Raw genomic sequence first — 13,668 nt, forward strand, 5'->3', positions numbered from 1 at the left:
AAATCAACTCTGAATTGTAATGTGAAGCTTTAAGAAACATTTGGACGCTTTGATAATGGTTCACAACCTGAGGGTCGCGAGATAAATATGAATGATCACAAGAAGATTAAATTATTTGTTACACAAAATGAATATTTCTTCAACATATTTTTTAATATATTTTCTTTTTTTTTCTCTTGTGAAACACTGGATATTTTCATTTCTTTGTGGCCTCTAAGACTTTGTAAGTATGGTCATATATCGACTTTGGGATCACAAGCCAAAAAGTCTTGGAACCACCACTGGTGTAGGTGTTTCAAATCAATAGTTCTTCTGATTTATCTTTGATGTTAATCCAGAACAATGCCTTGCCTTAAGGATAAAACACTGCATAACTACAGGATGTATTCTATTTGTGAATATACACTGTAACCACAAGAGCTTGACGGCTAGATTTAGACCAACTACTGTACTCCCTACAAATCATCAGGGAAATACAAGGGATTACCAGGATAGAAAGTAATTCAATAGGTAAACAAAATCTAAAAATAACTCCGTCCCTGTGTGCTCTGTCAACACTGAGTGCAATGCATCATAATGTTGGTGTCGTCGTGGCTGTGTGTAGTATGCATTGTACTAAGAGTAGTAGCGTAGCATATATTGCTTCACATTTATGACTCCGTTCTTGTTTGCTTTTGTAGAAAGTAGTCTATTTTTGAAATTTAATGTTGCCTGGAGTAGTCCCGCTGCCAAGTCAGAGATATTTTAATAAGGCTTTGTTCCAATATCATTTCTCAGAATCAAACGCCAACTCACTATTGTTGCCAGAAGATGATTCATGTGACTTGTTTGTAATTCTGTGGCTGGGGAACATCCAGCTGCTCTCATAAATAGATGCGATTGTCACCATCTGTAATGGCAATCGCTGCTTCATTCAATTACACACATAGGTGTGTGATGACTGCAGGTCTCAGGTGTAAACACGTGTTTACAAGATAAGCTGCGCGTGAGGAGAAGACAGAGTGAGGGAGCTCCGGCACCGCCGCTGTAATTTCATAAGTGACAAAGAATTTCATTGAGGTCTCTCGGCAGGAGTCATTATAGGCCAAAGTAATGCTAAATGCAGAAACAGGAGTGAGTGCTATGCTCATGGGTTTGGTGGGAGGAACTGGCACAAGAAGCTGATCTGAGACTGATCTGGCTTGGGATTTGTGCTAATGATGCACTGAAGTGCAATCCTCTACAATACAAGCCAATCTTCAATTTAATTTCTATTTATCCAGAAGGGGTTGCAAGGCTTGTTGTTTGTTTTTCAGAAAGCTTTCTCACACATACAGTTAAAAATTATTCATACACAGAAGCTAAAGAGTCAGCATCTAATTAAGATTGTTGCTCAGCAGTGGTTGTTGATGGTGATGGAAGCTAAAATACGCCAATATCTTGTGTTTGATTAAAGACCAAAATCAAGTCAAACAACAACACAAAGACACTACAGCTATGCTACTGACTGGCCAATGGCTATACTTAGGCACAGCGCTGCACAGTCTTACCCCGGTGAGCCAGATTAGCTGAATGCTAACAATGTTAGCAAGCTAATGTTAAGCGGGTAATGAAAAGAGGAGACAAACCAATTGATGTGAGTAAATAGATGAGATTCATGACAGTTTTAACCGGTTTCAGGCAACTGCAATGGACTAAAAATCACGGAAGACGAGGATTTCACGCGAATGCACATAAATGCTCATTAACCAAAGTATTAGTACCTAATGGTGGTGTTCGATAAATAGTTAAGTTAGCACTTAAATACTTAAGTTATTACAGATCAATCTGTGGAAGATATCAATGTCTGAACCAAACTTCATGATAACCCATCCAACTTTCACCTGCAGGTACGTCAGATGAAAAGTCAGGGGGAATCAAATAGGAATCGTAAATGTGCACCATTTAAGTATAATATCAACTGGATCCTAGTGTCTACAGGGCATCTGTGTCAAAAACAGTTTTAACAACTTTATTATATTCTCTTATTTTGTCCTCACATGGTAAATTTTTTTTTTAGTGTTTCATAAAATGACCTCAGTAAAGCTGAGAAACAATGAAACTGGGACCAGGTAGTATTCCAGTAGAGAGATACTGATTTGTTTCTGGGCCTGGGTGCTGTGAGCACTGTATTTGATGGGGACTTGGAGCAAAATGGCCCAAACAGCTAATTCGTGCCCTGGGGCCTTTAAACAGGTTAATGTTGCTGTGGTCACAGTCGGAACAGGCCGAAATGACCTCACTACCAAAATGGCCTCCTTCCAATGGGCTGAAACTCAAATGTGTTCTCGCAAGGACAACAACACAAGTACAGACACACAGAAAGCCACACACACACTTCCCTGAGTCAGAGTCACTCCACTTTGGCACCTCGAGTGGACTAGCAAAGAGACGGGGACATGAGCAGGGTGATACATCTCTGGGATGACACCTCTGTTTGGCGATGAGCTGTGCAGTCACAGGCATTTAGCTGTGATGGCGACACTGACAGAAGACAAAGCCACGGGTTTACAGAGAGCCGCCGGCGGTATCTGGGAGTGACACGTGGGTTATCGTTGACAGGCCAACACTGCATCTCCGGCGCGTATTTCCCATGAACCGCTGAGCTGAACTGCACAGCTTTCAAAAGATAGGAAGACAGCAGATGAGGAAAGGTGAGACATTAATCTGTGGAAGGGGCCTGCTGTGGAAAAAGTCTGGGACAAAGTTGGATGGGTGACTGTGGCGAAAACAAAAAGTCCGACCGGCAACACGGGATAACTTTCTTGTCAGTCTTCATCATCTGTGCCAACCTTACTTTCTGAAACTTTTCTATTCTGCTTTACGTTGTCGCTAATCAATCAGCTGTGATCTTAACGGTCAACCTTCCCTTATTGTCTTTTCCTGGCTCCAAGCCACAACGGAGATCAAGGGCCAACGAAAACAAGAACAGGCAGAAATAAACCGGGAAAGAATAGGGAGAACGTGGGGGTCATTCCTGGGTGTGGGCAGCCATTTGTCCCAGAGATATCCGTGGATTAGGGGCCAAGGCCTGGCTGCCAGATCTAAATTGCTCCACATAGTGAACAGATTAAGTTAAAAATGAATGGACCAACCGAGCTGATAGAGTCGGGCTTACGGGGGGATATTCTCCTTTCAAAAACACTCCCGGCAGCAGCAAGGAGGATGAAGGCCGATGCCAGTTGGGAGATTAACATAGAGGGGAATCTATTTTCTCACTTAGGGACGCTCTGATTGGTCTGGGTATACCCTCAGTGGTGCTACTTATTTAGTAGCATCATTATCACAGCCATTATCACCATCAATATAAATAATCATTGTCTGGCTTAATGCCACTGTCATCATGATTATGCTTACCATCATTAACACTCTAATCATCATCATCGCCAGTTTATCTTCATGGCCACTACTACCGTATCAGCAGTACTGTCATCTTCATCCTCTTTAGCAATGCTAGTGGTTTAGTTCTAGGGAGAGCGATGTTGATCCACCACTTTGGTCTAGACTAAAATATTTCAACAACCTTTGGATGTATTGCCATGAAATTTTATATAGGTGTTCATGGTCCCCAGAGGATACATTCTTTTGACTTTGGTGATCTCCTGACTTTTCATCTTGTGCCACCAGCAGGTCAAATTTTTCATTTATGTAGTGAAATATCTTAACGTCTACTGGATAGATTCTCAAAAAAAATTGTACATACATTCATGGTCCCCAGAGGATCAATTCTTTTGACTTAGGTGATCTCATGACTTCTCATCTTGAGCCACCGGCAGGTCAAATTTTTCATCCATGCGGTGAAATATCTCTACATCTACAGGATAGATTTGAAAAAAAGTGTTGTACAGACATTCATGGCCTCCAGAGGATGAATCCTTTTGACATTAGTGATCCCCTGACTTTAGTGCAACCATGAGGTTGACATTTGTGGTTTTCAGTGATATGTCTCAACAACTACTGGATGGATTACCATCACATTTGTTGCAGACATTCATGGTCCTTTTTGGATGAATGACCTGAAACATCAGGCCACAATCGTATGCACTGCCATTATGAGCATGTTAACATGCTAATGTAAGCATTTTGCTCAAAGCCTAAGGCAGGTAAGTCTCCACAAAGACTACTAAGTTGTAGACCAATTATGTGAAAATAAGAAACACAAATCCACCAATTATGTAACTTCTCTTCGAACATGATTCATTTTCTATGTAATAATTCAGTATTTTTCTTTTTATTTATTTATTTTGTGATCCTTGGTCTTCATCTTCTTGTCTCTCATTCTGTGTGTGGCCTCAGAAAGTAGTTTATTTTGGTCCCAAAACATAGATGGGCATCACTTTTTCTGCACTCTGCCTTTGTATGAGTAATACAAATCATAACAAATACAATTATCTGTATAACTCCATGTTATTTTTATTCTATATCTTTACTTTCACCTTATCTCACCCTTCACTTTGTTCATACCATCACAATATGGATCACTTTTGCATCAAGATTTATTAGTAAGGACTAAGACTGTGTGCTCCCTGCGTGTTGGCTCTATTCTGATAAAACCTACAGGATTGCCTCTCAAAAAGACTTTCTGTCAAGAGATATCCAGATGCTCCTGATATATATAAATAATCTCACATAGCTACTATTCAGTCCTTTCTGTAGTCATGAATGAGCTGATGTTGAGTGGATTAGGCCGTGCTGGGTTTATTTAATGACTGCTGCACAGGCTACAGTACACTGAGCCTCTCTCATGGGCTGAGGTCAGAGAAAATGCCTCATAGTAATAGAGATCTTTTACAACCACCGGGGGAAATCACTGCTGGTTTGTCGGCAGCCCATGTAATTAACCATGTTAGCTTTCTTACACTCACAAAATCTGAAGAAGAACCCCCTCGCAGGTCCAAACCTCTAAATCCTGTGTCACATAAAGTGGATGGAGGCAATTTTGACAGTTGGCAGCATCCCTAAATTCTGAATGCCAAACTCAATTTTAAATGAGCTAGTGCTGACAGTGGAGGAGGAAATTATGTGTTATTCAGTTGATTGAATTCAGCGTGTGTTCTTGCTCTAGGACAGTTCAGCAAGATGGATGTTTGCTGTCAAAGGGGCTTGAACCCAGGCTGAAGGACAGCCGCCCCAGTCACTTCTCACACCTTCTGTATCACTGTATCATGCTACCACATGCAACGCCGAGCCTGGACCTCCTTGCTACAAGAGTGACAGCCTGTCAGGAGCTTGCGGTGTTCGGTATTAGTCTATCTAATTAGCAGGGCCCGGGGCAAGGTTACACACTACAGTAATAACCATTTTTTCTTTCTCCAATACATCATAATGATGGTGATGATCCCACAGGGTAGAGTTGTAATCATTCACTTGCTGACTCAGCTCCAATTATAAAGTGTTGGTTTCAGCTCGATCCTTTTTCAACTGAGGCATTTCCGAGCAAAACCCAGAGAATAACATCCATTCTTGGTACAAACAAAGCCATTGCTTAAGACCGATTTCATAGTTCTTGCTCCTCAAGCCCTGGTCAAAAGAAGCTCTAATACTGCTTTTTGTAAGGAAATTAATTCATTTTACACATCGCTCTGATAATATTCTGATAAGATTTCCTTAAAAGATTTTTTTGTACAGTTCCTCTTGTTTGACACGAACTTTGCACCATTGACTAAAAGCCAACTGTCTTAATCAGGGCAGCCTGTGGGCTAAAGTTGGCTGAACCAATTGCCAGAATAAATGTTAGCTAAGTGTGTTTCTGCAAAAACACATAAGTTAAAAGTGAACGTTTCTTAATGTTACAACTTTACGTTTGTTTAGGTTACATTTTCTATTTCTCTCTTGTTACAATGCTTTGCTTAACCACTTGGTTAGGGTTAGGAAAACATCATGTTTTGGCTTTAAATACCTGTTTCGGTCGCCACGATCATGGATGGAGATGGTCCGACTTCCCGTGAAAAATAGCTGGTTTTGGTCCCCACAAAAACATCCCCAGGTGGTGTGACTTCAACTGCAGTCGGCTAGTTTGTTTGTTATCTGTTAAACCTGCAGTTACACTAGTTTAGCACCAGCAACATGATTCGACAACAAGCTTCTGCAACATGTTTGTGTGCGATTCACATTCAGAGTCTATGAGTGACTGCTTCATTATTACAGTTGCAGAACTCAATCACCGGACAGATTCATTTGACCGTAAAATTATTGGACAAAGTGACTCTCCAGACGGGCAATATTTCCCGAGAGGCCAAGGGTCTTAACATGTCAGTCTGATAGAAATGATCACTTGGTTGCACTTAATGGAATACAGCTGAACTCATAATAACCACTGCAGATATCTCCTCTGAAATATTCTCAGACCCTCTAGGTTTACTTCAGAAGTCCCTCATGTTTTACCACTAAGACCCACAACCCTCTTGCATTGTTTAATTTCCACTTAATTATTCATTACACCTTTAACAGCATCTTAGGGATAAAACTTAATTTCCTTCTCTTAGCGTGACTCATAAAGGCGGTCAGTAGGAAGTAATCTCATAAAGAGCATAAACAGATAAGTGATGCTTCCGATAAATGAAGAGTAAATACAGTTTTATCTATTTATAGCTATCAGGTCTCATAAACCACAGAGCCTCCTTGCCAACAGCATCTGGTAAGAGGTATACAGGAACACAGTGAGTCTACATTATTCTCGCTTCTCATAAAACATCTACTGATAATCCCCAGATTATCTCACATTTACCACTAAGATCAAGGTTTTCTCCAGGGTTTGGTAGAGCACGTTTTGAGTTCTGATCGCTTGCTGTAACATTTGTTACAGCCTGAGACATCTCACTCCCCCAAAAATCCCCATGGTGCTCTGCAGTTTTTAGAAACAGACCTTTTCATGTCGCTCGTCTCCAGGAGTGATGGCTTTCAAAGGTAATCATGTAGTTTCTTGGATGAATTTTAGAGTAAAGTCTGGAAATCACCAAAGTCCATATGACGCATCCTCTGGGGAACATGAATGTCTTCACAAAATATCATAACAAACCTCGGATTAGTTGTTGAGATATTTCAGTCTTGACTAAAATGGTGGCCCGACAAACAGAATGTCCCTTCGATGAAAAGTGTGTGTGGCAGTTTTTTTTTTTATTAATGGTGCCCAAAGGAACAAAGAAGTGTAAAAAAAAAAAAGGAAAAAATGCAACCCAATTAAAAGGCTGAAACCAAGGAGCTGTCCACTGTGCTGAGATGGCCCTTTAGGTTGCAGCTTTCTGTAGCTTTATTGTGTTTTTTGGCCCCAAGCCAGTAATGTGTCTCCCTTGTTTCCCCACAGCCTTTATGTTATAACTAATGAAATAACACAAATCTAAAATTGAGGTTTGTGCAGGATGAACTTTTGGAGCAGATGTCTTTTAAAAGAGCCTGAGTGAAGGTTTTGTTTGTCTTGAAGAGGAACACGAGGTCCTTATAACATGTGTGAATGCATATGATGTCCTTCACAAATATCCTAAACAGGTATTTCTGTATTTCTACTGAACTGACGCTACTGACTTCTTAAGGATTATGTTCCCCTCTGTGTTACAAACCAAGTTTGTCACCACCAGCTGTCCATTCAGCAGGCATATTATGAGCTAAAATGCAATTAATTAATGTTGTCACTCCCTTTAATGCGAATATGACTCAAGGGCAGGCCTACCCTTTGCTGTTTCACCGCTGAGAGTCGGTGAGTGACAGAGACAGAGAGACGGGGGAAATGATAGAGAGGGAGAAAAGATTTGTGCGGTGGATTAACTTGTTTTTATGGATTCAGATATCATTACCGAGTTAAGTGTGATGAGAAATTGGATGCGGGCAACAAAATGCAGATTAGTGCTGATAAATATTCCAAAGCAGCCAATAGCTTTCGCGACAGGCGAGGCCACGAGCCGCAGGGAGAAAGTAATACGTCCAGAGAAGGCAGTCGGTGCATGACAAGGAGGAAAGTGTTCAAACAATGGCTGCTTCCACAAGGAATCTACTGTAGTCGCTGTTAAAGCAAAAGGTCGTAAAAGCAACATATGCCACCTTCTCTCCAGCCTCCCCCACGTCTGTGTATATTCAATCGTTTTTCTCAATGGTCCAGATGGAGGGAGAGCTAGTGTACGACCAGGACAGATGTTTCACTCGACTCGGGGTGTGTTTGTTTGCCTGTGTGTGTTTGTGTGCGTCTGAGAGTGAGACGCTGAAAGAGACACGTGGAGGGAATTAAATTGAATCTGAAAGTAGAGAAGAACAAGGGGAATAAATTGAGGGAAAGGAGGGAGAGTATTAAAACGTTTAAGTCCAGATTAACTGCCACTGTTTCAATCTGAATACAAGACAAAGACTCCAAGTTGTTTGAGGTACAGGTATAAAGACGTGAAATGTAAGATTGCAGTTAAAAACAACAAGACCAATGATATATATTTTGTTAAGTTGTGTACCTGGTTGCTTTAACTTCCTGCGAAACACAGGAAAGGCCAGCCGATACGTCAGAGTGAGGAAGCTAGTCAGCTAGCAGCTTCGTTGTTAACTATTGTTTGCATTGCTCACTTTAACACATTACAAAACATGATTTTTGTCACGAAAAAGATAGTTTACGTTACGTTTACGCTACCTCACGTCATCAAACTCCTGCTTTTGTAACTGTTTTGATTGAGAGACCTCTAGCAGCAGAAATTACATACCGTGCCTTTAGGTGTTTCCATTACTTTATGGTACTTTATACTTCCTCTACTCTTCTACTATATTAAATTACATTTTTAATCCAATTTTTTTCTGAATTTATGTCTTAAAACATCCCACTTTCTTAACACCCAAAAGAAAAAAGGCTTTCCTGTAAACTTAAAGCTTAATGACCACAAGAAGACTCCCCCCCCCACTGTGTTAGAGCCACTTACAAAATGTCCTCCATGGCTGACAGCATCAGTGGGGGAGAAAGTGAAGGTGCCTCCTGCAGCAGCAGCACCATGGCCAGCGCCTCTGCTCGTGCTTTCACTCCCGAGGCAGAGACACGTTTTATGCAAACAACATGCGGAGAGCAAAGCGGACACTGGAGGCTACAGCAGACATTTGAGACAAATCATGGCCGAGGGGCTCCCTCCGCTAATGAGGCAGGCGATACACCTGCGTGCGCTGCTCTGACGTCACGCCTCGAGGCTGCGCTGACTCAGAGAGCAAGTCACAGGTGCTGCCGAAAGTAATCAGTCATTAGTGTCAAAGGTGATGGCTCATTAGGCTGCTGAATCTCAGAATTAAGGTGTAGCTTTAGCCGATAAAGTTAAAACTAGCTAGCACTCAATAAGCTACTTTAGGTCACCGGAAATGAGCGAAGGAAAGAGGTAATGTTGTCATAATTTGACTTGGGAGAAAAATCACAATTACTCATTAATGTCAAATGTGATGTTTCATTAGTCGTTGTCGTCTGTACTGCAGCTTAACATCAAAGTAAAACTACAGTTTTAGCCGAAAAAGTTAAGCTAGCTAACACTCAATAAGCTAACTTAGCTGCTGGGTGACATAAATAGACCGGAAATGAGCGAAGGAAAGAGGTAATGTTGTCATAATTTGAGAAAAAAATGAGATGGAAGGTAATTATTAATTCTTAAAGGTGATGTTTCATTCATCGTCGTCGTTTTAGACTGTTGCTCTGCGTCGTAAAATCAAAGTAAGTCTACAGTTTGAGCTGATAAAGTTAAGATAGCTAACACTCAATAAGCTAACTTAGCTGCTGGGTGACATAAATAATCGAGGTAGGTAGGTGATTTGACTCAAAAGTAATCAGTCATTAGTGTCAAAAGTGATGTTTTATGAATGTGTTCGTGATTAAGCTGCTGCTCTGCGTCATAAAATCAAAGTACAGTTTTAGCAGAGAAAGTTGAGCTAGCTAACACTCAATCAGCTAACTCAACTTCACCCACTGTGACATAAATAAGACCGGAAACATAAATCATAATTTCAATTAATACGTAAAATAAGCTATAAGTTGTTACTGTACGTGCTCATGACACAAAACAGAGTCGTGAGCGCGGGGCGCTGTAACGCGTTACAGTACTCCGTTACTCCGCAGCCCTCCTCTACTATCTCCGTCTGCCGCTTTGTCTACGCGTCCATGTGGGTTTCTTCCCTTCGCAGTGTCGGCGGTGCTGCGCCTCTCTCGGTCTCTCCGTCAGCCTCTCAGCCATTGGCCTCGGACACCATCAGTCTCTCCCCCCCCTTCACAACAATAGACCCCCACGCGCACACCGCACGCACACACAACATCCACTCTCACGCGCCGCCACAGACGCGCACAGCGGCTTTCGAGGAGCGACGGTGAAATGTTGGTGAAACTGCGGTCTGCCGACTCCTTTCTTTCCAGCTTCACATCGGCGAGGAGCGCAGGGAAGCGTCTGCTGCGATGCGCTCAACCGGGGACGCGTCGGAGTTGAAATAAGGGAAACGCGGGGGGTCGGGGGAGGAAAAGAAGAAACAAGAGGGGGGAGATTTTCGTGCGAGGATGACTGACTGGTGACAAAGAAAACGGGGAGCCCCCTTTGGCTTCGGTTGTCATCACCCGCTAGAACTTGACGGAAGGCGTTTTTGGGGGGACCGGCTTGCTCTTCTCACTTGGACAGCCAAAGATTTTTTACCATCATTATTCTCGGAGGGGAACCATGCCTGTCCGGAGGGGTCATGTGGCGCCACAAAACACATTTTTGGGAGTAATTATTCGTAAATTCGAGGGACAAAGTGAGTATGTTTCTCTCTCTCTCTCTCTCTCTCTGGTGTCCAGTGTTGTGTGGGTGCGTTTGTGTTGTGTTGTGTTGTGCTGCCTGCCTTTTGTGTCTGTCCTGCTGCATCCTCTCAACAATTAGGAAATCGTCTAATAGGCCTTCTTTTATAACATGCACGTACAGTGGACTCAATTATATATATATTTTTTCCAGATATTTCAATAAACTATATAACAGAGGTCCATGAAAAGTCATTACAAGTAAATTATCCTGCTACCTTATCAAGCACCTGGTGTGTTTATAGTCCTGTAGCGCTCCTGCTCCAGCAGAGATTGTAGTTTAGAAAGCTGCATATGTGGAAAAAAGAAAGGATTAAGGCAATCGTATAAAAGTACAATAAGCAATCCAGCCTTCTTATGGAGATTAATTTGTATTCACTGGAACAGTGTGATGGAGGATAATCCCATGTAAACCCATTACATCCACCTACCTGTATTTATATTTGAAATATGACATTTTTAAAATATTCCTGTTAATGTATTTCCAGTTTTAATGTATCAATTGATATATCCACATGTAATAACTAAATAATACTTTCTTGTTTCTGTGATATTCTGCCCATGATCAAATTTCCCCACTTAACTCCCCCAATCTCCCTCCACAGATAAGAAATTCATCATAGCCAATGCCCGTGTGCAGAACTGCGCTATCATCTACTGTAATGACGGCTTCTGCGAGATGACGGGCTTCTCCAGGCCGGACGTCATGCAGAAGCCGTGCACTTGTGACTTCCTCCACGGCGAGTTCACCACCCGGCACGCGGTGGCCCAGGTGGCCCAGGCGCTGCTGGGCTCCGAGGAGCGCAAGGTGGAGATCACCTACCACCGCAAGGATGGTGAGTGCTGCGGGCTGTCTGTCTGCGTGGGCTCAGGTGGCAAGTACAGCACATGACATGGAGCTGTAGCAGTTGTGTCACTTTCAAAATGCACTCTGCTGCTGAAGCTCTTTCAGTCCCTCTTCAAAAGCAATCATCATGTCTTGGTCTCTATTTCCACCTTGAACAGCACTTTGATTTGTGCTACCTGTGTACTGCACAAGGCAGACCCACCTGCAGTGTTAATGCAAGCTACTTCAGTGTGGGATAAATGTGTGAGAGGTGACTTTTACAATGTCTAACACTGCAGGTACACAGTGGGTAATTTTTAGTTCTGAGTCGGCTCTATCTGGAGCATTTTGCAGCAGCAAATCACTGAGTGCACCCATTTAGAACCCTGAGGGGGGAAGAGCAGCTGCGAAGGTTTCCTCCGTTGTGAAGTCCAGTTTTGAAATGATGCAGGCGCTGGGTGGTTGGGAAAGATGTTCATTAGCCTGCGCTGGATAGGGCAACCTGGGAAGGATGTAGCTCACTTCCCTAAAGACTAATGTGAAGATAGTGAGGCATGCAGTTTCTCTGCTTCTCTTAAATGCTAACTTTAGCATTTTTAGATCCTGTTATGGCTCCCAGAGCTGAAAATTGCCTGTGACTGACCGTATCTGTATAGCTTTTCCATCATTAGATCGTAGATAATCTTCTGGCGTGCATATGCTGCTTATGAATACTGCATGCAGATCATGACTTGGCATGACAGCTGGTATTGTTTTGATGAGTTACAAGGCGAGCTCCACAGTGAACGTTTAAAACAGTAGCATCAACTGTGTGCTAGTTCAGGGAGAGTTCATGTAGTGACCTCTAACAATGACATATGTATTCAGATGATTAAACCTCCTTGCATAACGTTTAAGGGCTAGGTGAGGAAATGAGGATTAATAGTTTTATAAGAACTACGTGGGGATCGCCCACACGTGTTTGTTTGGGGTTATTGTTTGTTGGAGCCCCCAGCAGGTGTGTTTTCTCCTCAGTGATTGTTAATACTGCAGTGTGAGAGATACGGTTAATCAAACCAAAATTAGGGATGCGCCTTTCGTAAAGTTCTGGGTTGTTACTGATGTTTAAAATGACAATTTGACCAGCAGACGTTGCCATCACCAATATTGATTTTGTTTTTATTGTTATGTATCCCCCTTTTTTGCCAGGGGAATCTTTATTACATCAAAATAAATGAAATATTTTAAAGTTACTCATCCCTTCATTACACCAGCTTTGAAAGAGCACAAATTCGATCATACAAATTGATGGATTAACGTTTAATGTATCTTTCTTTCACATGAAAAAGATTCCTTTAACTGTAATAACTGCTTCAAAAGTCTTTTTAGTCCTCTATACAAGTGCCTACTCAAATATCCTAAATGATTGTTGACTACTTACTCTACTTAGCCTTATAAACTGATGGCAGGGATGTCATGGATATGCAAGTCAAGAATTGATGGGATGCTTGTTACCGGTGAATGTCATCATATCTGCTGATAGCAGTCAACAAGGTGAACACTGGCTGATACCGGTGATCAGCTGAGATATCGGTGCATCCCTAATAAAAATCATTCGACTGCACACAGTTTTTCTTGACGTTGTGGCAGCTTTTGTTAAATCACGTTGACTGTATTTGATCATTAGCTGAAACAAGAAACTATACTTTTTGTATCAATGAGTCAGGCATTGAGAACAGTTTGCAGTAGGGTTGCTCTGATACGATAACGGTATCGGAAATGCCTCCTATACTTCCTAACATGCTCGATCTGTTATCAGCCAGTAGGTGAGTATGTGCATCAAATTGATGCCTCGTTATTTGTTAGCATTGAAATTGGACCCTGCTACTCCCTAGCAGCGTCCTTTACACCGGTACCTAAGAGATTTTTTTCTTCACAAGTAGCCGGTATCTATAGATGACAATCTGCCTTCATTCTCCGTATGTATATGTTCATGCCAGGCCATACAACAATCATCTAGTTTGCAAAAGTGGTTAATTACTTAAGTCTCAAAACATCCATAAAGACTTAGCAAATCCTTTCA

General features: G+C 42.0%; 1 protein-coding gene across 1 annotated transcript in view; it reads left to right on the forward strand.

Moving 5' to 3' along the window:
- The first annotated feature begins 10,535 nt into the window (after positions 1-10,535).
- kcnh7 (potassium channel, voltage gated eag related subfamily H, member 7) overlaps positions 10,536-13,668 on the forward strand; it is a 69,488-nt gene continuing 66,355 nt past the window's right edge. The window contains exons 1-2 of the mRNA XM_073462168.1: positions 10,536-10,737; positions 11,386-11,616. Of these exons, the coding sequence (XP_073318269.1) occupies positions 10,662-10,737; positions 11,386-11,616 (307 nt within the window). The 5' untranslated portion in view covers positions 10,536-10,661. The remainder of the gene's footprint in view (positions 10,738-11,385; positions 11,617-13,668) is intronic.

This window comes from Pagrus major, chromosome 24, assembly GCF_040436345.1.
Source record: "Pagrus major chromosome 24, Pma_NU_1.0".
In the NCBI taxonomy this organism is placed as follows: Eukaryota; Metazoa; Chordata; class Actinopteri; order Spariformes; family Sparidae; genus Pagrus; species Pagrus major.